We start from the raw sequence: 27,758 nt of genomic DNA, 5'->3' as shown, positions 1-27,758 counted from the left end.
AAAAATAAACATCTTTACCAATATTTTTCTATTATACACATCTCCTTGGTTTATGACTGCAGAATACCTGTGACCTATACTGTAAGTTAAATGTTCTCCAATCAAATTCAGGCCTATGACCTTTTCGTGACCTTGGCAAGGACAGTTTGGGGAAACTGGGTGGGCATAATTCAGACTGGAGTGTGAGGGGGACTCAGCAGCTTGTGAGGAAAGAGACAGAACACAGAAAACTCTTTCCAAAGTTTCATTCATTTCAGACAATCTTTGTGTGCCCAGGCCAGGCTTTGCGCTAAACGTTGGGCATGTAATCACCAGTGAAATTAAAAAAAGTCCCTGAGCTCCCAACTGGGAAAATGAAGTGCTTTTGAGGGAAAGTGCTTTTACTACTTTGTGTCAGCAGCTAAGTCAGGGATCAATTTTTAGGGCAAGGCTGAAGAGCTGAAGATTCTTATCCTTGGGGGGGATATGTCTTCATTTGGGAGACTCATTTTGTCTAATGAGAGATGTTATTGATGGGTCCATGGTACAGATGTAAACTCTACAGGAAAAAAACTCTATAAGGGGGGCTCCCTGGTGACGCAGTGGTTGAGAGACCACCTACCGATGCAGGGGACACGGGTTCGTGCCCCGGTCCAGGAGGATCCCACATGCTGTGGAGCGGCTGGGCCCGTGAGCCATGGCCGCTAAGCCTGCATGTCCAGAGCTTGTGCTCCGCAATGGGAGAGGCCACAACAGTGAGAGGCCCGCGTACCGCAAAAAAACCCAAAAAACAAACAAACAAAAAAAAACTCTATAAGGAAAAAAAACAAAATTCCTGGGAGTAGTGTAAATTAACCACTGCCTCTGAGATGCAGGGCAAGTGTTTAGTGAGCTACAGGAATGATCCTTGTTCTCTAATAGAACAAACTGCATTCTGTACTCCAGGCACTAAATTCCTGGGCCTGCGTAAAAGTCATGAAAATTTCTCTTTAAAGGACCAGAGGGTTAATATTTTGGGCTGTGAGGGCCATACGGTTTCTGCCTTTGTAGCAACAAAGCAGCCATGGACCACACATACACGAATGAGCCTGGATGTTTTTCAATAAAACTGTATTTATGGACACCAACATTGAATGTCATATCATTTGCATGGGTCCCAAAATATTGTGATTTTTTCCAACCATTTGAAAAAACATAAAAATCATGCTTAGTTCAAGGGCCATTAAAAAAACAACAGGATTTGGGCCAGAGTTTGCTGACCCTAGGCCTCCTATAGAAAGGGCTAGGTAACAAGGTAGAGAGAAGAGATCCTGGAGCAGCCCTTGCAGGTCAGGCCCACGCGGCTCAGATACCCCAGGGTGTGCACAGTGTGCTGTGTGTGACCCTGTGCAGTTCCCTGAGGCGGGGCTGACGACCTCACTGGGTCCTCAGAGGGGGACCTGCCAGGAGGAGCTTCGGAAGCGCCAATCAGAACTCACCACCTTATGAGCGATGCCATTACAACTATTCCTTACCTACTGCTTTTTTATTTGGTTTCTCAGATTAATTAATGAATTGAAATCACTAATTATTATTACTGAGCCCTTCTCATACGCCAGGTCCTTTGCTAAACTATTGCCATACGTGTTCATTTAATCCTCACAACAACCTTCTGAGGTCGGTATGCTTTATTGTTCCATTTCATAGTTGGGAAGCTGAGGCTCAGAAAGACCCTCCACTGCTTGTTTTCCAGATCTTCTTTCCTCATATTCTGCACCTCCTTACTAAGCAAATTCACTGACCCCACTTGCCATGATGATCTCCAATTGCCTAAAAAACCTTTCCAACCACTGTCCCCACTGCAAGCTGGCCAGAAGTGACAAATAACATCCTTTCCTGGCAATTGCTCTCTCAGTAAAGGGCAACATCACACACTCTTATCTCTGAAATCCCCTCCCCATGACCCCTGGATACAAAACACTGTGATTCATTTTATACTCATCCACCTTTTTCCAAATCCACTCTGGACAAGCCTTCTGCAATGATGTCCTAAGTGGTCGTCCTATATACATGCTTTTTTTTTTTTTTTTTTTTTTTTTTTGGCAGTATGTGGGCCTCTCACTGTTGTGGCTTCTCCCATTGCGGAGCACAGGCTCCGGACGTGCAGGCCCAGCAGCCATGGCTCATGGGCCCAGCCGCTCTGTGGCATGTGGGATCCTCCCGGACTGGGGCACGAACCCATGTCCCCTGCATCGGCAGGAGGACTCTCAACCACTGTGCCACCAGGGAAGCCCATATACATGCTTTTTAAAAGTAAAAAAAAAAAAATTATCAGAGGACAAAATGAAAGATTATGAACCTACGATTGTTTTAAAAAGCTACCTAAGAAAGGTATCTCTCTGTGTGTCCATGCAGTTGAATGAGATTACAGTGAAGTGGTTACAAACATAAGTTCTACTTGAATTCTAAGGGTTGTGTGTTATCTGACGAGTCATGGAACCTGTAAAGTGACAATCATATTAACAATAGTGCCTCATGGCTGTGTTTTGAGAACTAGAGAAATTAATACATGCAAAATAATTAAAACACCAGCTGGCAGATGGTGATTAATAAATAATAGTTTTGATTGTTGATGGTTTTATCAATATTAATAGCAACAATGCATAAAAAGATTAGTTAATAATATACTAATATTTTCCCAGTGAATTTGCAATAAGTGGTGGTATTACAGGAGTTTGATGGATCTTATTTTTACTCTTCTGCTTTTAAAACTCTGGAAAAATCATTAGTAAAAGAAATCAACCAAAAAATCTTTATTGAAAACCAGTCTTCATTAAACAAAGATGCACTGAAATTGGTCATCTGCTGGAAGAATCATCAGACACACTTCTTGTTACATTTAAGCTACCTGAGGTGTTTTATGACACCCATTCTGAAATTGATCTCATGCTTAAACATTATCTTAGTACAGCTAACAAGAATTATCACCATATATAATTATTTGAATACTCAGTATTGTGCTTTGAAGTCACTTAATAGATGTGTTTCCTTTCTTCCTCCAAATCCTAAAATCCAAATTAATTATAAAAATGAATTCCACTCAAATAATTTTTTTTCCACCAAACCAAACTAAAAGTCTACCTACATAGTAGCCACATTCAAAATTTATAGTTCAGAGCAAGCAAAAGAGCAAAAATAGAGCAGCTGGCGTATGTTTGAAAATACTAATCCTTATTAGGGCATCTCTTGAGCAGATGAGTTATTTTAGCTGCATTAAATCTCTATTAACAGTAGTGAATTCCTAAGCCAGACAGCAATGGTAAATAAAAGAACCCATGCTTACATTCATTTGATGGTTTTGCAGACTCGAGAATCACTTCTGGCAGCACAATTGTGCGTTCAGGAAACAAAGAACATGAAACATGATGTTCCTCAGAATGTTTTCCTTGTGCTATTAAATGAATCAAATAAATGAGGCACAGACAAGGAACTTCAATTTCAGAAGATTTTCATCCACGGTAGCTTTCAGTTTCTGCAACTTTTGGGGGGCACCCATCCTTTGTAAAAATGTTTTGCTTCCGTTGTTAAAATCAATGGAGGCAAGAAAACTTTTCTTCGAATGATCAAAAAGATCACTGTAACCCCCCTTCCCGCAAGCTGTACAATTACTTGCGCAAAGGAACAGGCAGAGAGCCTGCACAAAGAAGCACTAGATTTAAAATACATAGAACATTTTGGTAAATTGGATTGGTTGGAAAGATTAAAAACAAGTCCTAAGGCAAATTAAGACAATCATTTTCTCAAGGTAAAGAAGGTACGAGGTCCAAGCTGGTGCTCACTTGGCTTATTTTCTGACTTGCCTTAACTGTGAGACTTTGAGGAAGAAAACTGAAAAAAGATGAGCAGAAGAGGATTTAAAATCTTGGACATTTTCTTGAAATGACTACTGCTTAAGGACAATGTAAATTTAAAAATAATGTCTTGAACTCATGGGAAAATTAGCTTATTCAAGCACTATCCCTTTAGGTATAAGTGGGTTACAGTCAGAGTTTTATGTATATTATTCTATTCTTGACAGTGGAACAAGGGCATTTTTGTTAGTTTCTATTTGTGATTTCATCTTGAAAAGTTAGAGATATGCCTTGGAAATTCATTAACTCTTATTAAGCTATTTTGAAATCAAATATACATAAGTCTAGCTAAAACTCCTTAGAATGCTTATGTTTTTGCCTATATAATCTTGTAGGATAATGAACTCTATCTATATAGTTTTCAACACTCTATGGCCCTTCTGAAATGTTTCATCCCCATGACTAAAGTGAAATAATTAATTTCCTTGAGATAAATTGCCAAAGCAAAAAAATAAATGTCTTTTAGACCCATATTCTGAGTAAGAGTAAGAAAAAGATCTGCTGGCTGCCTTGGGAAGGGGGAATAACAATAGATAAGAGAACAGGCAGGGCTTTCATTTCCTGCAAGGAGACTAAATTTCACAATGGAAAGGGTCAAGGTAAGGAGTAGACGGCAGCTCCAGACAGGTGAACTTCCAACATGAGCTCAAGGGGTCTAGATCGAACCAAATCTCATCTCAGAATCCATGATCTCAAAGACTCCACGATGATCTCAGAAATCCTGGGAGGACTTAGAGATGCAGAAACTTGGGGAATGACTTGAAAGACATAAGAACAGACAAGATGAACCAGACACCTGCAGGGGTGACACTGACCCCAGTAGGTGTTCCTAAAGCTACTTTCAGAGATTTTGCATCATCCAAACTCAGGTGGAACGTGGACGTGGCTCGGCTGTACTTTAATCCACACCAGTGGATGTCTTACCACGTTCTTCTTCATCCTGCATCCTCTCTCCCCATCCACATCGCCCTCACACGCACTCACTCGGCTCCAGGACTCCACTGCAATGTGCCTCTGGATCTCAACATGTCCTCTTTTCTATCAACTCAGGGAAAGAACCGTCTTTCCCTCTCTCCAAGAATAACCTTGCGTCCTTAAGTTAACTCCTTTGCTCTCTGGGATTTTGCTCCGTTCCTTAAACTTCTTTGTATTGTATCTTGTATCTTTCCATCTCTTCACCTAGAGGTGCTCCTTCCACAGTCATCCCGGAAGAACACTCAGATCCCCTTTGTTCTGAGACACACAAGTGTGCACACACAGCCCCACCCCTTATTTACCCCTAATACCCCCTCAATTACAGAGTCTGGTACATGAAAAATACTTAAGAAATGCTGGTAGAATGAATGAAAGACAGACTGTTCATATTGAGCTCTTTCCTTTGAACGCTTTCTGAAGACACGTTCATATCTGTCTGTCTAGGCATCTTCCCAGCCCCATCCATCTGAATAAGGTGGTGGGGGAGCCCTCACTCTATCTCATTGCAGACCCTCCAGCCCCATCCTCTTGGGCTCCCACCCAGGACATGAGTCTCATCCCAAGTCTCTGAGACAATGGTCCCAGGTGGAATGAGGACCGAATGGAGAGAGGAACAGGCTCCACCCCTGGTGGGTCCTTCTACACTGAGGCACACCCATCCTTCCTCACTGCTCCAGGCAGACTGATGTCAGGGGCAACGCTTCTGACCCCACATCCAGTGGTCTTATTCCACTCCCTGGCCTCTTCCGTCTTTCTGTGGATTAGGCAGCCATTCTGGGAAATCCTTTCCCCCCTTGGATCTGTTTCTGTGCCTCTCTGCTCACTCCCTCTTTCCCTGGACCTGCACCCTGCCCTCCCATTCCCTCAGCAGTTATTCCCGAATTCCTGGGCATCTCACTTTATCCTCTCTTCATTCAGCCCCCTCCCCTTTTCCTGAATAAGCTCATCCATGTCCACCTCCATGGTTCCTTCTCCACCCACATCACAGTTTTTCATTTCATCCATTAGCCTCACTCTGACCTTTCTGCTTCCTCACCGATTTTGCACATCTTGCTTCCACTTGAGCTTCTAGGAACACAGCTTCCTTTCTTCTATCCTCTCCATTAAAAGTTCTCCAACAAATACTGAGCAGAGTCCCTTACAGGGCTTTTAAGACCTGACCCCAACCTTTTTTCCTAAATGGATTTACCATGACAGCCCTTTCATACACCTTTGCTTGAGTCAAACTGTGTTCATAGGCTGGGTTGAAAATTTATGGAAATACCTATTTGTGTTTTTCTCCTTTCCACAAAATTATTAGCCTCTTAATAATTTCCACGAAATTATTTTATGCTTCCCTGATTCAGGGATTCCTGCAGGAAAACAGGGCAGCAGGAAGGCACCAGTAAATCTTCAGTCTTTTGTAAATGCCTAAACCCTAGAACAGATGATGCTAAATGTGCCAGATCAGGAGGGCAGAAGAAGGCTTAGCTGGGCCTCTAGGTGGAGCCTGGAGGGACCTGGGCCCTGCTACACACACCCTGGTGTAACACAGGACAAGAGGAAGAATATACCAGAAAGGTAACATGGCTGGAAGGTATTTTTACATATACACTCAGATTCCTCTACTCAGAGGGACTCTGAATCATTTTCAAGTCACTGAAATTTTTTTTTTAATCTGTGTCCATGTGGGATATTATTCCTTAACCATTATAACCTTACTATTTTCCTCATGGGAGTGGCCCCAAAATGTCTGTGTTTGCAGCAAGTTGACAGTGAAGTCAGGATCTATAGGAATTCAGAGGAAAAAGAGACACTAAAAAATCTTGAAATAACAGGGGATGACTTAGAGGATCTTGAGCAGGTCTTGAAGGAAAGGATTTGGACAGGGGAAAAAGAAATGTGGATGCAGGGAAATGTTGGAAAGGCACAAAATATCTATTCTTAAATATTCTTTTAGTATTTTTTTAGAAGTGATTTTTTAGTATGTTCTTAGTACATGATAATTGACTCTTAATTATTTGACAGTATAACAGAGTCCTGCAACATTTTCCATAATTTAATCAGTGCATAACTACCCAAATCCTGCCAGTATGTAGGAAAAAATGATATTAATCTACATAACAAAGTATCATCAGCTGCTAATGATACAATAAATAATAATTATATTAAATGGTTAGGCTACAGTTAGCTCTCAGTTCTGCATGTGTTCTTATCCTGGGAAATTTAGACCTTTGACCAATTTGTCTTCCCACTTCCTTTGGTACACCGGGTTTTATTATGTTTGGCATTTGGCTTTACATTTTCTTATTTAGTTCTTTGATTCTTGTTTATTTCAAGTGTGAATGATTTCTTTCCATCGGGGCGATATTTCTAATCTTGAAACACCCACTGTCCCTGGTATAATCCTGGAGATAGAGTTCTTCAACAGTATGAGATAAAGTAAATGAAATAATTTCTAGTCCATAGTGCCAATGATGCTTTTACATTTATAGGTGTTTTCTTCAATAAAGCTGAAAGTTCTAATCACGAATTTTTTGTGATCAAACATGGAGGGAAGTTATACACACAAACGTGTACACGTATAACTTAGGGGTACATGGAAACAGCTCTAGAAATGCAAATCTATTGGTTTTAGTCACTTAGACACATGAATACTTATCATTCTTATGATACTTATTATCATAATTATCTTTACTTGTAGGTAGTTACAAGGGTGTATGTAGGGGTGATTGTTCTCAGTAAAGCCTTCATTCATAGTGAGCAAACCTCACACTATACAGGCCGGGCATCTAAACCTACAAAGGCTAAAACCTCCCTCACATCCTAAAGCCTGGCCCTACGTTTACCCAGAGCTTCATTCAGTCCCAAGAAGCTCCTGGATCAGGAGCTTTTTCTTAAAATTTCCCTTTCCTTCCATACCTCACACCCTTTTCAATCTAATTCAGTAGCTGTGTACTGAAGAGGTTTTGAGTTATGTGCTTGATTGCTTGAAGCCATTTACTAGCAGTAGTATTTTTGGAAACTTTCCTGTTTCTGTCACTCTCCTAGTTAAAAAGTATATTAACAAATTTATTCCTACTTTCATTATGAATAAATACTGTGGTAAAGGTGACTTTAAAATATTAATGTTATTTATACTTGGAATATTCCACATAAATAATTATATATAATTGAAAAGCACAGTAAATATATTGAAGCACACAACAAATTACATAGAAAAGCAAGGTAAATTTTATACATTTTTATATCACATATGTAATTTACTATATAAATATATCTGTATATACAGTTTGCTATGCTTTTCAGGTTTTGGAAATAAATTTTACTTATTATTTTGAACAAAGAATCAAATATACTCTGTGAGCAAACTTGTGGCTATGTGAAAACAAAAACAGAAAACCGATGTGCTTGAAATCTCCCATTCTAAACAGAGCTGGTTAAACATTATTTCTAAATGCTTCTTGTTTTCCTGATTATCTATCATCTGTGTGGCAGAGGAGACAGAGCCCATTATCCAGGGCGCATGGGGTGGATCCGAGACTCACCGCTGAAGAAGCCTTTAGTTAAAGTCTTTTTTTACATTAAGCACAAGTAAAATTTACATTAAACATAATACATGCTATTCCATAGAACACTCAGCTTGTTTTAATAGATAAGCAATGCTGTTCGCCTCTTCCCAATCTTTGATTAATTGACACCATTAGAAAATCTATCTCAGTTAAATGGATAAAGAAGATGTGGTACATATACACAATGGAATATTAGCCATAAAAGAAAATGAAATAATGCCATTTGCAGCAACATGGTGGGACTTAGAAATGATCACACTAAGTGAAGTAAGTCAGAGCAAGACAAATACCATATGATATAACTTACATGTGGAATCTAAAATATAACACAAACGAACTTATCTACAAGAAAAGGAACAGAGTCAGACACAGAGAACAGACCTGTGGTTACCAAGGGGAGGGTGGGGGAGGGATGGATTAGAAGTTTGGGGCTAGAAGATGCAAACTATTATATATAAGATGGATAAAAAACAAGGTCCTACTGTATAACACAGGGAACTATATTCAATATCCTGTGATAAACCAAATGGAAAAAAATATGAAAAAGAATATATAATATACATACATATATAAAAACAATCATTTTGTTGTACAGCAGAAATTAACACAACTTTGTAAATCAACTATACTCCAATAAAATAAATTTTAAAAATCTGTCTTAATTATCCATGCATTTAGAAGACCCCCTGAAAAGCCTCACCAGTTTGTGATTAATGGATTCACTTCACACTAAAGACATTTAAATCAATTATATTAGTGTTTCTTAAAATTGGACAAATAGCACATAGTTTTCTCTGGGATGATGGACCTGGGGAAGAGAGAGTTGACTGAAAATTTTTTAAAGTAGAAAACTCTTCTAAGGGTTTATAACTATAAAAACTGTGGTATTACTGAAAGGAAGGGCTGGAAATTCAGATTTGTGACAGTGCTACGCTTGTTTAAAGTAGGCCATCCAAGAGCCTTTCTTATAGGAAATTAAAATTAAGGAATATTACTTGGGTGAGGACGAATTAGAATACAGATGTGATGATCACATGAAAAAGCTGAAGTAATAAAAAACAAGATTTCTTAGAATGAGAATTCTGAATTTTCATGACTCTTCACAGGAGAGAGGACATATAATCATTGATAAAGAGGGAAACATCACTTGTAGTAGAAGGAATAGGGAGAAAAACCAGGGCATCCAGTGAAATAAAGAGCAGTGATAACTGAGGTTTGTCACCATTGGTCACTTGCTTTGGGAAGATCAAGAAGAATGAGAACACAGGTTACCAAATAAAAGGTACAATTATGATGTAGAAAGAGAAACGTAAACTCTTATATCTGGCAAGTTCAGAGGAGGACTTTCAGTCCAATCCACCCAATAAACAGGCAAGCTGAGCCCCAGAGAGCAAGTCAGAGTTTATTCCTTGAGTCATGTTGGGCTAGAACTATTTTGTTATCTTGGCTTTGTAATCCTTTTTGCTCCTGTACATTGCAACCTAATCTTTGCAAGTGGGGTATTCCATGCACGTTACTAAGAATGCAACTTTTGGGAAGGTAGGTATTATTCGAAATTCAGCATTGCCTGTAACTGGAATAAAATTTAAACTAACAAAGAAAAGGGGCTGAGTGTTTCAATGACAATCATTTGAATCTATTACCTACAAAGCTGTGCCTCAGGTATAGTTCTTATGTTTAATTATTGCTGTGCTTTATTCTAAGAAAATGTAATTCTACTCAACCAGGGAAGGATAGAGAAGGAATTAACTATCAGGGAAAATGAGAAGAGACAGGCTGTGGAGGCTGGGGAAGAAGATAAGCCATCCCCGAACCTGCAGGAATCCCTGGCTCCCTAAAAGGACATCAAAGAGAATTTCCATATCATCCAAGTGATAAAGTAATCTGAAATCTGGTGGTGAAAGTCCATCCACACCCCACACTGGAAAGCATCATGTATTGCACGAACATTACAAACCAAGAAGCACCACCGTCAAAAACAAAACAAGTAAAAGAAATGAAAAACAACTCCTACTCCTAAGGAAGAAACCTGAGCCCAAGGAAGACACATGATTCCCCTTCACAATGAACAGCTCATCCTCATGAGATAGTGGAGAGGAATTACCACCAGAAATGCTGGCTAATCGAGGGCCATTCTAATCCTGTGATTTTCCGAGAGACAAACCTCTGTTTTGATAAACAGCTGTGTCCACTAGTTCAATTTTTGAATGGCTCAAAATTCCCTGTCTCTAATTTATTTGTCACTTTGCCCAGTAGAAGGCATCATTTAAAATACATACCTTCCAGTCCCTTCAATAAGTGGTGCTGGGAAAACTGGACAGCTACATGTAAAAGAATGAAATTAGAACACTCCCTAACACCATACACAAAAATAAACTCAAAATAGATTAGAGACCTAAATGTAAGACCGGACACTATAAAACATAGGAAGAGGAAAACATAGGAAGAGGAAAACATAGGAAGAACACTCTTTGACATAAATCACAGCAAGATCTTTTTTGATCCACCTCCTAGAGTAATGGAAATAAAATGAAAAATAAACAAATGGGACCTAATGAAACTTAAAAGCTTTTGCAAAGCAAAGGAAACTACAAACAAGATGAAAAGACAACCCTCAGAATGGGAGAAAATATTTGCAAACAAATCAATGGACAAAGGATTAATCTCCAAAATATATAAACAGCTCATGCAGCTCAATATTAAAAAACCAAACAACCCAATCCAAAAATGGGCAGAAGACCTAAAGAGACATTTCTCCAAAGAAGACATACAGATGGCCAAGAAGCACATGAAAAGGTGCTCAGCATCACTAATTATTAGAGAAATGCAAATGAAAATACAATGAGGTATCACCTCACACCAGTTAGAATGGGCATCATCAGAAAATCTACAAACAACAAATGCTGGAGAGGGTGTGGAGCAAAGGGAACCCTCTTGCACTATTGGTAGGAATGTAAATTGATACAGCCACTATGGAGAACAGTACAGAGGTTCCTTAAAAACTAAAAATAGAATTACCATATGACCCAGCAATCCCACTACTGGGCATATACCCAGAGAAAACCATAATTCAAAAAGACACATGCACCCCAATATTCATTGCAGCACTATTTACAATAGCCAGGTCATGGAAGCAACCTAAATGCCCATCGACAGATGAACGGATAAAGAAGATATGGTATATATATATACAATGGAATATTACTCAGCCATAAAAAGGAATCAAATTGGGTCATTTGTAGAGATGTGGATGGATCTAGAGACTGTCATACACAGTGAAGTAAGTCAGAAAGAGAAAAACAAATATCGTATATTAATGCATATAAAAGATGAACCAGTTTGCAGGGCAGAAATAGAGACACAGATGTAGAGAACAAATGTACGGACACCAAGCGGGAAAGTGGTGGGGTGGTGGTGGTGGTGGGATGAACTGGGAGATTGGGATTGACATGTATACACTAATATGGATAAAATGGATGACTAATAAGAATCTGATGTATAAAAAAATAAAATTGTAAAATTCAAAAAAAAAATACTTTCCAGGATGCCAAGTTAACTATAAAAAGGATTTCATGGAAGTTTTTTAGCCTAATTAACTTTTGTGCAAGACTTTCGCTCTTAAGGAACAATAAACGGAACTAAGATTATGGCAAGAGAAACAGGTGCTGACAATTTAAATCAGTTCAATATTTCACTTACCTTCAATTTTCCGTAGTGCTAAGCCTAGTAATGAATTATCTAACATGTATGATCAAATGTTATATAATTTTAGGCAGTTTTTTGTATTTGATAATACACAAATAATCATCCTCCCTTCTGTTTGCTTCTTTCTACATACCTTGAGGATATAAAGCTTTTAAGATTTATAAGCAGTAGAAAATGTTTGAAACTCAAATGTGTATTGACATTATTCTTTGCATGAATCCACTGACCCATTTTTGTAAAGTAAAAATAACTGCTGGGTTTTTACTTGCATTGAAAATAGAACAGTCACAGTTCAATTATTACATTCACACAGCCCCCTGAAGACTGTATTTCGAGTTGCACAACTGACCTTCTTTTCTAAAACAATATGGAGATAGCCTAAATTAGAAGTAATTGTCTTATGGAACATTTTGAAAAGGAGAATCCTGTTGCTTTTCTTGTATTTCAATCAATTTGGTTCTTTAATATTTCTTTGCATTTCCTTGCATATTTGTAAACATGGCTTTATTTTTTTTTTTCACAAAATACCTGACCACTTCAGGGATTGACAAATGATACTTTTTTAGACAGCTGTACAGAAAAAAAAAAAAAACACACACACACACACACGGAACAGGTTTCCAGAAACAGAGAAACAAACGTTCTTTGTAAAGAAGAATCAATACACTGTACAATCCCATCCCAAGCCATAGCATGAAGGTCGACATTTGTCTCTCCAGCGAGAACTTGAGATGTGTAAGTTGAATTCACTTCACTCACCTGTTTGGCTTAGTTGGGATGTGCTTCTGCTCCTTCGAGTCACGATGGCAACCACTTTGGCACTCAGGCTGGACCTCCTTTTCTTCCCACCTGTTCCAACAGTGCCCACAGCTGTGTCCGACTGACTGCCATCATTATGCTCCAGTGTGTACATCTCTCCACTCATGCTCGTGCTCTTGGTGATGGCTCTTCCTGAAGTCCCCATCCGTCTGCCTTGCATTTTAGGGGTAAATGAACTATATTTACAAAGTAAAAACATATATGCATCCATAAATTACAGGTCAGCATAATCAAAACTTTCAATCTAACTTATTTTGAAATAATCCGGGCAAATTTTTAGAGGGAAAAAATGGCTGAGTAGTAGTTCTACAGCTGTGAATATTCTAAGGTCACATCACCGCCCTCAGTATTTATTTACCAGATGAGCCTTGAAACAAGAGCATTTCAAGGCAGCATCATCTATAAACTCTTTGAAGATAGTAAAAAGAATTGCAACCGAGGCTACAGACGGGGAGGTGTTACTGACCAATGTTATAAATAATTCCTCTGTTACTTTCAGAGAAAAGCTAAAATAATTCAATCAGTGAGAAAAGTTCATATACATTCCTGAGGAAAGAATATTGTTCAAAACGGATACTCTTAATTTGCCACACGACACGGTTTAAAAAATGAAACCAGTGTTTGTTCTTGTTTCTCTCTGGGATTCCAGCTAAGAGGTGCCTCTTGCTATCCGAGGCTGAGTGAGTCTTGGAAATACTGTTCAGGAGACAAGCCTTGCTTCTCCTTCCTCCTTCCTCACCCCCTCCTGCCCCATCGCCTCCATGTTAAGTTTCCTCTCATTTTCAACTATCAACTCTCCGAACTCACAGGCTCTGGGTCCAGATGTTCCTTTTTTTGTTGTTCTTTTCTGCAAAATTTACTTGTCTATGTTCTGAGATTGCATCAGGTTATCTGAATAGATCACGGTACTTCTCTCCCAAATGAATAAATTACTGTTGAGAGTTTCAGGTACCGTAGAAGGTTGAGGGAAAATATCCTTTCTACTTGCCAAAGTACATGAGTGTCTGTGAGTCAGAGTTACAGGTAGGACAGGCAACTGGGGAGGTGGCCAGGGAGGGTAGGATTCTTCCAGTCTTTTTAATTGCTCTGAATATGAAGTTATAGTATCCATTTAGACTATCCCTTTTTTGGTCCAATAAAGACCTGTTTGATATCTCTGAAATGACCCTCTTAATTTTATGTGTCCTCAAAATATTTGCAAAAACTGGCTCACATGACCTTTACCACCATCTTGATTTTCTATATTTCTTCTTTGGAAAAATGAAATATATTACCGAATATAGCTTCTTTAAGTGATGACATTTCATACGCAAATCAGAATAAACCCTAATATGATTAGAAACAATACAACAGAAAGTCTTAGGATCACGTAACATGTTTGTGGCCATATACACAAAGAGTGCTTCAGCAGAAAGGAAAATTGGTGCAGGGGCTCGGAATCCATGGAAAAGACAGGACTTTTTGGACCTTAGGATCCCTTCAGAGACAGTGATTGGAAACTGGGATCTGATTTGACAGGAATCATTTGGAATGTTTAATCCCTAGCTGCGTTTCTTGAATTGGTCCACGTCAACATTCACCTGACAATAATAAGGTATTCATATTCTTTCAGTTTATTCTAATCATCTTTTCATTAACTCAAAAGTTTTTAAAGCCATTTGCAAGCCTAGTAATCTTGCTATGCGTTTTATGCAGTCTCCTTTTCCAAACGGTAATGATGACAGTTTTACAGACGACCAATTCAACACTGATTCCTGTGGGGTTTATATTCGCAACTTTAGTGGACTTTCTTTCTGGATAAATATTACGGTCAATTTCTTTCGTGTTCTCACCTATTCATTTGAATGTGTTTCCTAACTCTGCCACCCTCCTTAAGTCTACTCTTAGTACCTGCTTTTTCTACTATTTTACTAGCACAATTCTGCTGAAGGATATACAGAAATGACAGGATTTGGTCAGTTTCACCATCATAATATCCATCTTCAATCAAACACCTGCGAGTTTTTCATCTCCTTAGCACACTCACCAGAGTGGTTATTGAAAACCTCTCTTCGGTGATCTTGTTTTTACCTTTACAGTAAAGTATGGATAAACTAACATGTACTGTTTTCTCCACATTATTGCCATGAAAACAGAATTACATCACAACTCTCAATCTGTATTTTAAAAATCACTGTACACACACAAAAAAACTATTGTGAAATTTCAGACAGTGTTGTTTGGGTGATAGAGAAGTTTGAAAGAACAGGGAAATGTTTTCTATAAAGTTCTACTATGAAAATGTATCCAAGATGAGCTAGGAAGATTCACAAATTTTTTCATGGATACTTAATTACAGCCATGAAATGTTCTACAATGTCAACAAATAAAAATTCTGAAAACAATTAGAGAAATCTATACAGCAAATGATTATCACTTGTGGGGGGTGAATTAAGAAGTTATGTTGGGCTTCCCTGGTGGCTCAGTGGTTGAGAATTTGCCTGCCAATGCAGGGGACACGGGTTCGAGCCCTGGTCTGGGAAGATCCCACATGCCGCAGAGCAACTAGGCCCGTGAGCCACAACTACTGAGCCTGTGCTCCGCAACAAGAGAGGCCGCAATAGTGAGAGGCCTGCACACCGCAATAAAGAGTGGCCCCCGCTTGCTGCAACTAGAGAAAGCCCTCGCACAGAAATGAAGACCGAACACAGCCAAAAATAAATAAATAAATAAATAAATTTTTAAAAAAAGAAAAAGAAAAAGAAGTGTTTAAAAAAATAAAGAAGTTATGTTAAAAAAAGTTTTGTGAATAAGTAAGACACAATTTTTCCTCAAAAAATAAATATTTTGTTTAGAAGCTCAAAAGTATTCTTGTGTGATCTGAGGACAGTGCATAGCTTCCTGAAGAATCTAGAACACCATATTTTAAGTGGAATGTGTTAGGGCATTTTCCATTCTTCTGTTACCTGAGGGGAGAGGTTTGCAGGGGGGTCTAACCACCCAGATTAATTAAATCAATGTGAAGGTCATAGTCTTAGCACAAATCTACTTCTACTCTCCTATTTCTTAGCCTTCTATTTGTTCTGCTTCAATTGCCTGGAAGACTATTCCTGTCATTTAGATGTGCCTGAATCCTTCAAGATGCACTGTAAACCTTTCTGTCTTATAAAGCTATTCAGGGTCTCTGTAGAGTCATGACTGCTGCCTCCCAGCCCTCGGATATCTTTTGTATCAGTTACGTTAAGATTTGGATAGTTTATATCAGCACACACCTTAAGCATCACTAATGTTTGTAGCACCCTCCTGTTGCTGTGAACTGATGAAGTTAAAAAAAGTGAATTCTCACTATACAAATAGACTGTGATATAACCCACCTTTAAAGACCAAACAAATGAAAAACCCACCTTTCTTCTTTGACACCCCCTCTCCTAGCTACTGACCTTTTGCTGAAGAACCTGAGTTGTTTGTACGTCCTCTCTTTCTATTCTCTTCCAGACTAAACGGAAGCGGGCTTTGTCCCTGCCGCTTCACCCAATAGCCTTTTCCTTTCATCACAGTCACCAATTATTCCATGTAGCAAAATCCTGTCGTTTCTCAGTGTTTACCCTCTTGACCTCTCAATACACCATGCATGTGACAAAGCGTTTGATTCTTTTGATCTTGAGATGCTTTATTCTCATAGATTTTCCCACCTAGTGCCTCCTGGCTGGACATTTATTCTTTTCTTTTTTTTTTTTTTTTTTTTTTTTCGGTACGCGGGTCTCTCACGGCCTCTCCCGTTGCGGAGCACAGGCTCCGGACGCGCAGGCTCAGCGGCCATGGCTCACGGGCCCAGCCGCTCCGCGGCATGTGGGATCTTCCCGGACCGGGGCATGAACCCGCATCCCCTGCATCGGCAGGCGGACTCCCAACCATTGTGCCACCAGGGACACCCTGGACATTTATTCTTCATCACCACTAAACACTGGAGCTCTTCAACCCTCCCAACCCTGACCTCTATTCCCCACATGAGACCTGCTCCCTCGATGTGTCATCTGGTCCCAAGCTTTATATCCTTCTATGTGCTGCTGATTCCCAGGGCTTCTCTCCACCTTGGCTCAGCCCTCAACTCTAGATTTATGTACCTACTTGTGAACTGCTAAGGCTCTCAAAAATGTGTTCAACCCAAGGAAAAACTACTCCTTCTCTAAACTTCCGTATCACATTAAAGACACTCCAATCACCCAGTTGCTCAGAGTAGTAACTGTCTCCTTTCTGTTAAGAAAATAAAATCTCTAAACTTGGAAATGAGATTAAGAAAAAAATTGCCTTACAGGTTAATGCCTTGTTTAAGGATTAACTAATAAGCTCTCTAAGGGCCTAAGGGCATTTGACTCTCTAGGGGAATGGAACATTTTTTGACTTACTATTTACTCTTATAATAATTATGGTCCGAAAATTTTATAACTCTGTAAAAGTTAGATGTTAACTTGAAGATAACTGATACGGAGCAAATAACCACTACTTAGTAGTGAGGATAACCTCAAGGTTAGGGTTTTACTGATCTAGAGAACATTATCCAGTTTTTAATCGAACTGAATAATGTTTCAGCATTCCCTTTTTTTTCAATGACTATATATGTATGTCTATATGTACATCATCTTAGGAACCAGCTTGTCACCCTCTCAGTTTTCTCACTAATGAGTTAAAACTTTGACATTTCCTATCTGTTTTTCTAACAATTATGTTTTAATTTTGAGAATTATGTTTTGAGAGCATTGGAGGTCCCGTCAAAATGCCCAGATGGCCTTCTGCTGGACCTCTGAGCAGGGTGCCCCATGAAGGCTCTGAGCCCAAGGATGCCTTTTCCTGACTCCTGGATTTAATATCAAGAGGCAAGAGGACATTACTTTCAGTCTCTGTTTTCTTTTTTTGACGCTGGTTTTGTTTTGTTTGCTGCTAGTTCTGGGTCTTGGTAAATCTGTCTCTTCTTCTGCTCTGTTTGTGATGGATAATACATTCCTCACCAGTAGCAGCAACAATATGGAATCCGTCTACGGATGAAATCTGTTGGATGGCAGACCTCAGGGATGAACTGAGAGTTGGGTGATGGATGACAGAAAATCTTCTTTGTTTGGCTTTTTGCATGTCTGGTCGTTGGCATGTTACAAAAGTTCACATCATTTAAGAAAATGTCTTGTCCATGATAAAGAACAGCCCTTTAAACTCTAGGGTTAGGTTTCTGAATCAATTTCTGTCTATGTCAAAGTTGATAAAACTGAAACTGCTAGTTCTCTTTGTGTTTAAAAAATAGTCTTTTCGGGACTTCCCTGGTGGCACAGTGGTTAAGAATCTGCCTGCCAATGCAGGGGACACAGGTTCAAGCCCTGGTCTGGGAAAATCCCACATGCTGTGGAGCAACTAAGCCCATGCACCACAACTACTGAGGCTGCATGCCACAACTACTGAAGCCCGCACGCCTGGAGCCCGTGCTCCACAACCAGAGAAGCCACCACAATGAGAAGCCTGCGCACCACAGCGAAGAGTAGCCCCTGCTCGCCGCAGCTAGAGAAAGCCCGCACGCAGCAACGAAGACCCAACACAGCCAAAAATAAAAATGAATAAAATAAATAAATTTATAAGAAAAAACAGTCTTTTCAATTGGTGAAAAAAATCTCTTACTTTCTCTGCACCCTAGGGATAGTGGTTTGGGCAGACAGATATTAACTGAACAGAGCTCCCGTTCTGATTGATCTATGTAGACCAATGAGCACTTACATAATTCTCGTACAGTTAACTAAAGAATTCCCAGAGAAGAAAAGAAACTGAACTTCTAATACTTTGAATATGCTTGTCTTTCAAGAAAAATCCATTTTCAAGAAATGGCTAACTCAAAAGAATTTTAATATAAGAATCTAAATCCACAATCAAAGTGAATCCTTTGAGATATCAAACTAGTTTGATAAATTTGGCCTAAAAAAGCTTTATGAAAACCACGATGAGAGGCCACTTCACATGCACAGGACAGCTACAGTAAAAAAGAGATGCCTACAAGTGCTGATGAGACTCTGAAGAAATTGGACCTTTCATACACTGCTGGTGGGAGTGTAAAATGATGTAGCTGCTTTGGAAAGAGTTTGGCAATTTAGTTAAACATAAACATAGTTAAATTAAACTAGAGTTGCCGTACTACTCAGTAATTCCATTCCTAGGTACATCCTCAACAGAATTGAAGACATATATCCATACAAACACTTACACAGGAAAGTTCAGATCAGCATTATTCATAACAGTTAAAAAGAGGAAACAACCCAAGTGCCCATCAACTGATGAATGGGGACAAAATGTGCTTCATCCATATGATAGAATATTATCACATATAAAAATGAATGATTCATGTTACAAACATGGATGAAGTTGAAAATATTATACTCCATGAAAAAAGCCAGACATCAAAGGCTACATACTGAATAATTCCATTTAAATAAAATATCAGATCCAGAGACAAATGTGGATTAGTGGTCACCAGGGGCTAGAGGAGGGGGGAGGGGCATGATGCAAACAGTTATAGGTTTCTTTGGGGGAAGATAAAAATATTCTCAAGGGCCTCCCTGGTGGCGCAGTGGTTGAGAGTCCGCCTGCCGATGCAGGGGATACGGGTTCGTGCCCCGGTCTGGGAGGATCCCATATGCCGCGGAGCGGCTGGGCCCGTGAGCCATGGCCGCTGGGCCTGCGCATCCGGAGCCTGTGCTCCGCAACGGGAGAGGCCACAACAGTGAGAGGCCCGCATACAGCAAAAAGAAAAAAAAAAAAAAAAATTCTCAAATTACACAGCAGTGATGGTTGCACAACGAATTGTGAATATGCTAAAAACCACTGAACTGTACAATTGAACAGGGTGAATTTTATGGTATGTGAATTATAACTCAAATTTTTAAAAAACAGCATTATGTCTTATTCCAGATTTTATCAGTGTAGTATGTAATACAAGCACAAAATTTTATTTTATTGTTTAAGATTTAGGTTAGTTTTCTCATGAACAGACTAGTTAATCTAAAATTCCTATATTTTCTATATTGATTTTACTTATTGGATAAGCTAGCATTTCTTCCAGTAACATTTAAGATGTTACATTTTAATTCTACATTAAAATGTAGAATTACATAATAAATAAATTGACCTATAGTTCTGAAAAAACTCTGATATCAACAGTAATTAAGTTGGTTGGAGTGTCAGCTTAAACGTAATCCAAGTTATTAATTAGTTATACAGTGTATTTGCCTTTGGATGATGCAAAGCTTTATCTTCATTTTTGCAACTTTATAGGATACTGTAGGTTGTAAGGATGTTTTATTTTTATTTAGTTAGTTATTTTTAAGTTTTTTAAATTGAAGTATAATCTGCACTGTTTCAGGTATACAGTAAAGTGATTCAGTTATACATATATATGTATATATATATTATTTTTCAGATTCTTTTCCATTATAGGTTATTACAAAATATTGAGTATAGTTCTGTGCTATACAGTAGGTCCTTGTTGTTTATCTATTTTATATATAGTAGTGTGTATATGTTAATCCCAAACTCCTAATTTATCTCTCCCCTGTCTTTTGCCCTTTGGTAACCATAAGTTTGTTTTCTAGGTCTGTGGGTCTATTTCTGTTTTGCAAATGTTTCATTTGTATCTTTTTTTTAGATTCCACATAGAAGTGATATCATGATATTTGCCTTTCTATGTTTGACTTACTTCACTTAGTATGATCATCTCTAGGTCCATCCATGTTGCTGCAAGTGGCATTATTTCATTCTTTTTTATGGCTGAGTGATATTCCATTGTGTATATATACCACATCTTCTTTACCCATTCATCTGTCTATGGATGGGCATTCAGGTTGCTTCCGTGTCTTGGCTTCTGTAAATAGTCCTGCAATGAACACTGGGGTGCAGGTATCATTTTGAATTATGGTTTTCTCCAGATATATGCCCAGGAGTGGGACTGCTGGATCATATGGTAGTTCTATTTTTAGTTTTTTTAAAGAGACTCCATACTGTTCTCCACAGTGGCTGCACCAGTTTACGTTCCCATCAACAGTGCAGGAGGGTTTCCTTTGCTCTACACCCTCTCCAGCATTTATTGTTTATAGATTTTAAAATGATGGCCATTCTGACCAGTGTGAGGAGGTACTTCATTGCAGTTTTGATTTGCATTTCTCTAACAATTAGCAAAGAATTATTGTGGAGCATCTTTTCATGTGCCTCTTGGACATCTGTATGTCTGTATGTCTTCTTTGGAGAAATGTATATTTAGGTCTTCTGCCCATTTTTTGTTTGGGTTGTTTGTAGGATGTTTTATTATGTCTGCTGTAACTTGTTAGGCTGCTTCATTGCTTGCCTCTGACAGACAGCCTGTTATGCTCAATTATCTACCTCCAGGTTTTCTCTACAAAATAGAAGCTTAGGTTAAAAGTTGCAATTAATATGGATGGTTCATTCTAAACTAGAAAAAACTGACAAAAATATGTGACATATTCAAGGTAGTAGATGTGTTTTTATTTATCAAAGGAAAAGAAGGAAATTGTTTCTTACAGTAAAATACCTGGAATATGAATGAGGAGAGTAAAAGACAAAACTTGGGTGAAAACATTAAATTGTCAAAGGTTTGAGGAAAAGTGAATTATTTACCTGGTTTATTGTAGTCTTAAACAGTAAATCTAAAGAGCAAAACAATAGAACTTTGACTCTCTCTATTTGATGGAAATATTCATAATATAATAGGGAAGGTCTATGAGTCATTTACTGAAAAATATTACATTAATGCAAGATTAGAATTTAGTTTTCTGTTAAAATGAATAATTGATCTGAAATATTTAGCTGAGAACAAATTTTATTTAATCAGGGATGGCCAGCTTACCATTAAGGGACAAGAGTTGTACTTCATACATAGACTGCACACCTACAAAGGCTGCACAGAGAACCGGTCTAGTATTTGTTCTATGACTTACAGGGTCCTGGGACTACAGGTAATGAAGAAGGTCATATCCTGAACTTTAGCAGAATCTGGGGGACCTCATACTGGTAGGTACTGCAAGGAAAGCCTGGTGGTGATATTGCTTTGGCCCAATAATAAATTACACATATGACTTGGTGTGATGAAACTCACCATAATATGGCAAAGGTGGGAGGATAATCTATATGCACTGAATCAAATCAATTATGTCATCAGTATCAAGATACAGCATTATTTTATGGATTTTTAAGAAAGAAAAATGCTGCTAAATAAACCATGTCATGCCATCAATTGTAAAATACATACGGTTTTCATATATGATAAAGTACAGACCAGTGTGCATTGTAGAATCAATGAAATGATGGTAATAGACAATGTAGAAACTCATTTCAAACAAGAATTTTTTTTGAAGATTGATAAAATAAAATTGAAACATCATGAGCTTATGTTCCCTAAAATAGACAAAAAAGACTCTGTATTACCCATAGACAGGCAAGGGATCAATCATATAAGCAATCAAATCTGCACCTTTAGTTGCCAGATTTTGGTTCCCTATTCTAATGTAAGGTGGCTGGCATGAAATTTTGGAATAGAATGAAAAAATACAGGCCTGAAATATCTTCTCATCTTCAGAAAGTAAGGATGCTTTCAGGAAAGGCCTAGGAGGTACTATGTAAAAATGATTCCCACTCTTAAATTAAGGACAAAATTTAGCTTAAAAACAATTATAATCAATTTCTATATCTTCAACACACCAAAAGAACATAGAAGCCTATAATGATTCCACAGTAAGCCTAAAAAGGGACAAGTAATTTAAGGCACATTAAAAGATGGTTGTAATACACATAAATTCACTACACTGTTTACAAAAAATGTTAGAAGTCAACTCAAATTATTTGAGTCCTACACTTTAGTTTGGATCAATACACAAGTTACTAATCACAAATGGTCAATACAAAAGGAACCTACTGATCAAGAGACCATCCCCAGGAATAGCTCATAATTTCCAGGAGTTAAAATTCTGGACCTGTTGACTGATAACCAAGATGGCATCAAATTTCCTAAGCATGTCTAGTGGACCTATTTTGATAGCAGGTATCACTTAGAACCAAGGGGAGGCACTCGAGTTAGACCACTATTTACATTTGATCCCTTCAAATAGCCAGACCTTCAGAAGTAGTTGTCCCTGTGTAATTATTGAATTTCACCTACACATGAGCTATAAGTACTTTTCATATTGAGGACTTACATATTGTTAATTTATTCCTACTTATTTAGTTTATTCCTAATTCATTTACCTACTTAGTTTAATTAGGCATTAGATTTATTCCTAGGTATTTCATGTTTCTGATTATATTGTATTGATGTATTTTATAAATTTCATGTCCCAATGTTTGTTGCTGGTACATAAAAATACAACTGGTTTTTATATACTGACCTTGCATCTAGTGAATGCTAAATTCGTTTATTAATTCTAATAATTTTGTGGCAGATTCTTTTGAGTTTTTTATATGTGCAATCATATAGACTGTGAATAATGACAGTTTACATTCTTCATTTATAATCTTTATTGATTTTATTTATTTTTCTTTGCTATATTGCCACACTGCCAGGTCCAACACTGGCTAGGACCATCCAAATAATGTTGAGCAGAGGTTGTGAAAGTGGCTTCAGTGAACTCAGGGGAAAGTGTTCAGTATTTCCCTATGAAGTATGATGCTTGTTGTAAGGTTAGGGTAGCTTACCTTTATCATTTTAAGAAAATTCTCTTTTTAGTTCACTAACATATTTTATCATATATGTGTAATGAACTTTATTAAAAATTTTTCTGTGTCTACTGTGATGATGAGAGGATCAGAGGATTTCTTTCTTTCCTTCTACAGTGAATTACATAGAGATAATGCTAAGGCAGTCTCTCACTTACAGGACAAAACTGTTGTCTTCATAATGTATTCTCATTCTCTCTCTCAAAATTTCTCTGTCTCATAGAGATGGCTAGAGACAGACAGACTGACAGATAGATCACCCTGTGACACATACGGGAAGCCTCCCTTTAACCAGACACTGGCCTGCAGTGCCCGAGATCATATTCAGCCTGGCTGGGTCCCAACCCACAGGGGCTCTCCAGGAAGGTCCCACCAAGGTCGAACAGACCCCCGATGTTCAAAAATGTCCCAAAATCCCACAGATGGAATTTTACAAAGTGATCTCTTTCTCTATCTGGATTCAATTGGCTAAAATTTTGCTTGAGGTCTTTTGTCTAATTTAATAAGAGATTTTGGCCTATAATTTTCCTGTCTTCTCCTTATCAAATTTATCAAGTAGAGGTTTGACTCACAGAGAGAGTTTGGAAGTATTTCTCCTCTTTACTCTCTGGAAATATCGGGTAAGACTAAGAGCATTTATTCTTTAAATTTTTGGAACAACTTACCAGTGAATCCATCTGGGTCGGCAGTTTTCCTTGTGGGGAGGTATAAAACAATTATAGGGTCATCTTTAATCATAGATATAGGACTCCTCCGTGTTTTTATTCCTTCTTATGTTAGTTTTAGTAAGCTGTGCTTTTCAAGGAATTTGTAAATTTCATCTAAGTCAGGGTTAGGTACATTTATTTTGTAAAGTATCAAATAGTAAATATTTTAGGCTTTGTGGGCCAAACAGTCTCACCTTTGTTATTGTAGTGGGAAAAGAGCCACAGAGGACATATAAACAAATGGGCACAGATGTGTCCCAATAAAACTTTATTCACAAAAACAGATTTGGCCTGTTGGTCCGTTTGCTGACTTGATATCGGGTATAAAACTTATCTGCATAAAATTGTTCATATCATTTAAATATTTGGTCACCTGCACTGATATCTCCTGTTTTCATTCCATGATATTGGTAATAAGCATTTAGTCCATTTACATTTGAGGCAATTACTGATACGGCCAGAGTTAAGTCGGCTATTGGCTGTTTATTTTTAACGATCACATCCGTTTGTACTTTCACCTCTCCTTTTTACCTAGCTAGATTAGTTAGGCATATTTTCCTCCACTATTAGGATCTGTGTTGTGTGTTCTTCTAGTATTTGTTAGTGGGTGCTCTCAAGATTAAAGTATTCCCCTTATCAGAATTTTCCTTAAGTTAGAAATGCTACTACTTTTAGAATAATGCACGAACTTTACAGCAGCTTGATTCCTTTACTCCCCTCCCACCTTTCACATAGGTATTTTATAGGTGTTACTTGTACACGTCTTAACTACCACTGGGTACTGTTGTTGTTACTATTATTATTACTAACTTTCCCTGGTTGTTGTTTTTGTTACTGTTATGATTACTAACTCTCTGGTTGTTATTGTTGTTACTGTTATTATTACTATCTCTCCTCGTATGTTGTTGTTGTTACTGTTATTATTACTATCTCTCCTCGTATGTTGTTGTTGTTACTGTTATTATTACTATCTCTCCTCGTATGTTGTTGTTGTTACTGTTATTATTACTATCTCTCCTCGTATGTTGTTGTTGTTACTGTTATTATTACTATCTCTCCTCGTATGTTGTTGTTGTTACTGTTATTATTACTATCTCTCCTCGTATGTTGTTGTTGTTACTGTTATTATTACTATCTCTCCTCGTATGTTGTTGTTGTTACTGTTATTATTACTAACTCTCCCCAGTATGTTGTTGTTGTTGCTGTTATGATTACTAACTAACTCTCCCTAGTGTTCTCTACTTCTTCCTCCAGCTTAGAGCTTCCAACTGGGGACATTTTCTCCCACCATGAAGAGCAGGTCCGCTGGTGATGAGTTCTTAGCTGTTTCATTCATGTATCCGTGCACTGTCTGAAGGTTATTTTTGCTGGGTAACATGTACTAAGTATAAACACGGGGTTGGATGTTTTTATTTTTTCTTGCGGCATTCTTTCCTTTGGTCATTCCATTGGTTTGGGGCTTTCATAACATATGTTGAAATTTTAGCCAAAATCTTAGTGCTGCTTCTCTGAAGATAATCTCTTTTTTTTTTTTTTTTTTTTTTTTTTGCGGTACGTGGGCCTCTCACTGCTGTGGCCTCTCCCGCTGCGGAACACAGGCTCCGGACGCGCAGGCTCAGCGGCCATGGCTTACGGGCCCAGCCGCTCCGTGGCATGTGGGATCCTCCCGGACCGGGGCACGAACCCATGTCCCCTGCATCAGCAGGCGGTCTCTCAACCACTGTGCCACCAGGGAGGCCCAATAATCTCTTTTTCCCCCCCTAGGATTCTTTTAAGAAAAGTTTTTTTCCTTAGTTTTCAGTACTCTGATCATGATATTGCTAGATTTATTTTTCTCTTCATATATTTTTGGAATTTGAAAGGTCGTTGGATTTATAAAGTTGGAAAGTTCTCAGCCAGCCCTTCAGGATTCAAGTATTGTTTCTGCACTTCCTCTCCTTCTGGGACTCAGTTACACACTCAGACCTTCCCACCACATCTCACATCTGTCCTGTTCTCCTGAAACTTCTCTTCTTTCTCTTGTGTCCATTTATATACTTTCCACTGACCAGCTCACTCATTCTCTGTTCTGCTGTTTATAATATGCCATTAATTAATTAATTAAACCCACCTATTAAATGTGTTGTTAGTGTTTTTATTTTTATTTTTTTGGTATTTTTTAGTTTTAGAATTATTGCTCAATTTATACAAATGGATTCCAGGTCTCTGCTGAAAGCATCCATTCTCCTTTTTTTGCTAGAACATATTAATCTTGGATATTTTAAGGTCCCTCTTTGATAACTCTATTGTTAGTTTTTAGTTGGTTGGTCCTCTTTCTATTAATTTAAAAGTTTTAGCTTGCCTTGTAAATTTAAATTAGACATTGTGGGTGAAAACCTACCTACAGAGGCTCTGGATGATATTATTTTCCTCCAACAAGGGTGAAACTGCTTTTGGTTGGCAGAGAGAATTGATCCGGTTCCTGTTCAGAGCTGGGCTTGAAGGTCTGCCCTTACTCATAGTGTGTGACGCTTATTCCCAGTTTGGTCCTTCTGGAATTTGTCCAGGACACCAAAGTGTTTCCCACGCACTTGAAGTGGATGGACCTCTCCCGGCACCCGGCAGCTGCTGGAAGCTCTGCTCAGAAGTTCGGCTTCCAGCTGCTGCTGTTTGGTTAATTTCTCGGTTAATTTCTGTGCATGCACAGCTCAGCAGTCAACAAATGAGGGGAATCTGTAGCAAATGTTGGGACCCTCCACTCACAGTTTCCAGCTTCTTTGTCAGTTCCTGAACAGTGACATCTGTCTCCTCAGCCCGGGAAGATGCTGCTTTTTGCTTTGCTCCAGTATCTGTGTCACCGGGTTGAAAAGTTCCTCCATAGAAAAAGGGGTACATGTGGCATCACTTTGTGTTCTTTCCGTCTTTCAAGGGTTGCAATTCCTCCAGTTTCTTTGTCTGCTATGTTGCTTCCAAGCGCCGCCAAATAGTTTTTCATTGGTTTGTTTTTTCTTGTTTAGCTTTTGTAGGTTTACAGGTGGGACCATCCGTCTGATACAAGCCATCCTGTCACACCTACAGCTGGAAAGCCTGTGTCATCTTATGGCTTATTTTCAGATAAGGTTAAAATCATCCAGACCAGTGATGTTATCCAAATCTCCACATGATTAGTAATGAAGATGTATGTTATGATTGTGCTATAGCAATTTATTCCTCTGCAAACTACACTGAGTAGTGTTTTCCAAATTGATTCCTATTTACAGCTCCCAGACAGCCTGGCAGACCAGTGAGGCTTCTCCTCTGAGCAGATGTCAGCTGCTCCTCTGAGGTATGAAACACTGTTTCAGGATGTCCCAGGTCTAGAGCTTTCCCTAGTTCTCACAGATCCTAGGTGCACATTTTTGATTGGGCTTTTTAAGGCTGTG

General features: G+C 38.5%; 1 protein-coding gene across 47 annotated transcripts in view; it reads right to left on the bottom strand.

Moving 5' to 3' along the window:
- The window catches only part of LOC309811099 (regulating synaptic membrane exocytosis protein 1-like), a gene marked incomplete at both ends in the record, with an annotated part of 218,126 nt that overhangs the window by 51,587 nt on the left and 138,781 nt on the right, over positions 1–27,758 (bottom strand). For 23 of the 47 annotated variants that reach the window (XM_082633634.1, XM_082633680.1, XM_082633678.1 and 20 more), the window contains one exon: positions 12,860–13,095. The exons of 18 other annotated variants lie outside the window; for them this stretch is intronic. In XM_082633634.1, coding sequence (XP_082489760.1) covers positions 12,860–13,095 — 236 coding nt within the window. The remainder of the gene's footprint in view (positions 1–12,859; positions 13,096–27,758) is intronic. 6 more of the 47 variants (XM_082633637.1, XM_082633638.1, XM_082633679.1 and 3 more) reach the window with 1 other exon arrangement.

The sequence above is a fragment of the Mesoplodon mirus genome (assembly GCF_964341445.2).
Source record: "Mesoplodon mirus genome assembly, chromosome: 10".
Classification (NCBI taxonomy): Eukaryota; Metazoa; Chordata; class Mammalia; order Artiodactyla; family Ziphiidae; genus Mesoplodon; species Mesoplodon mirus.
Note: the sequence above shows the minus strand (reverse complement) of the source record. Positions and strands in the feature narration are given on the sequence as shown.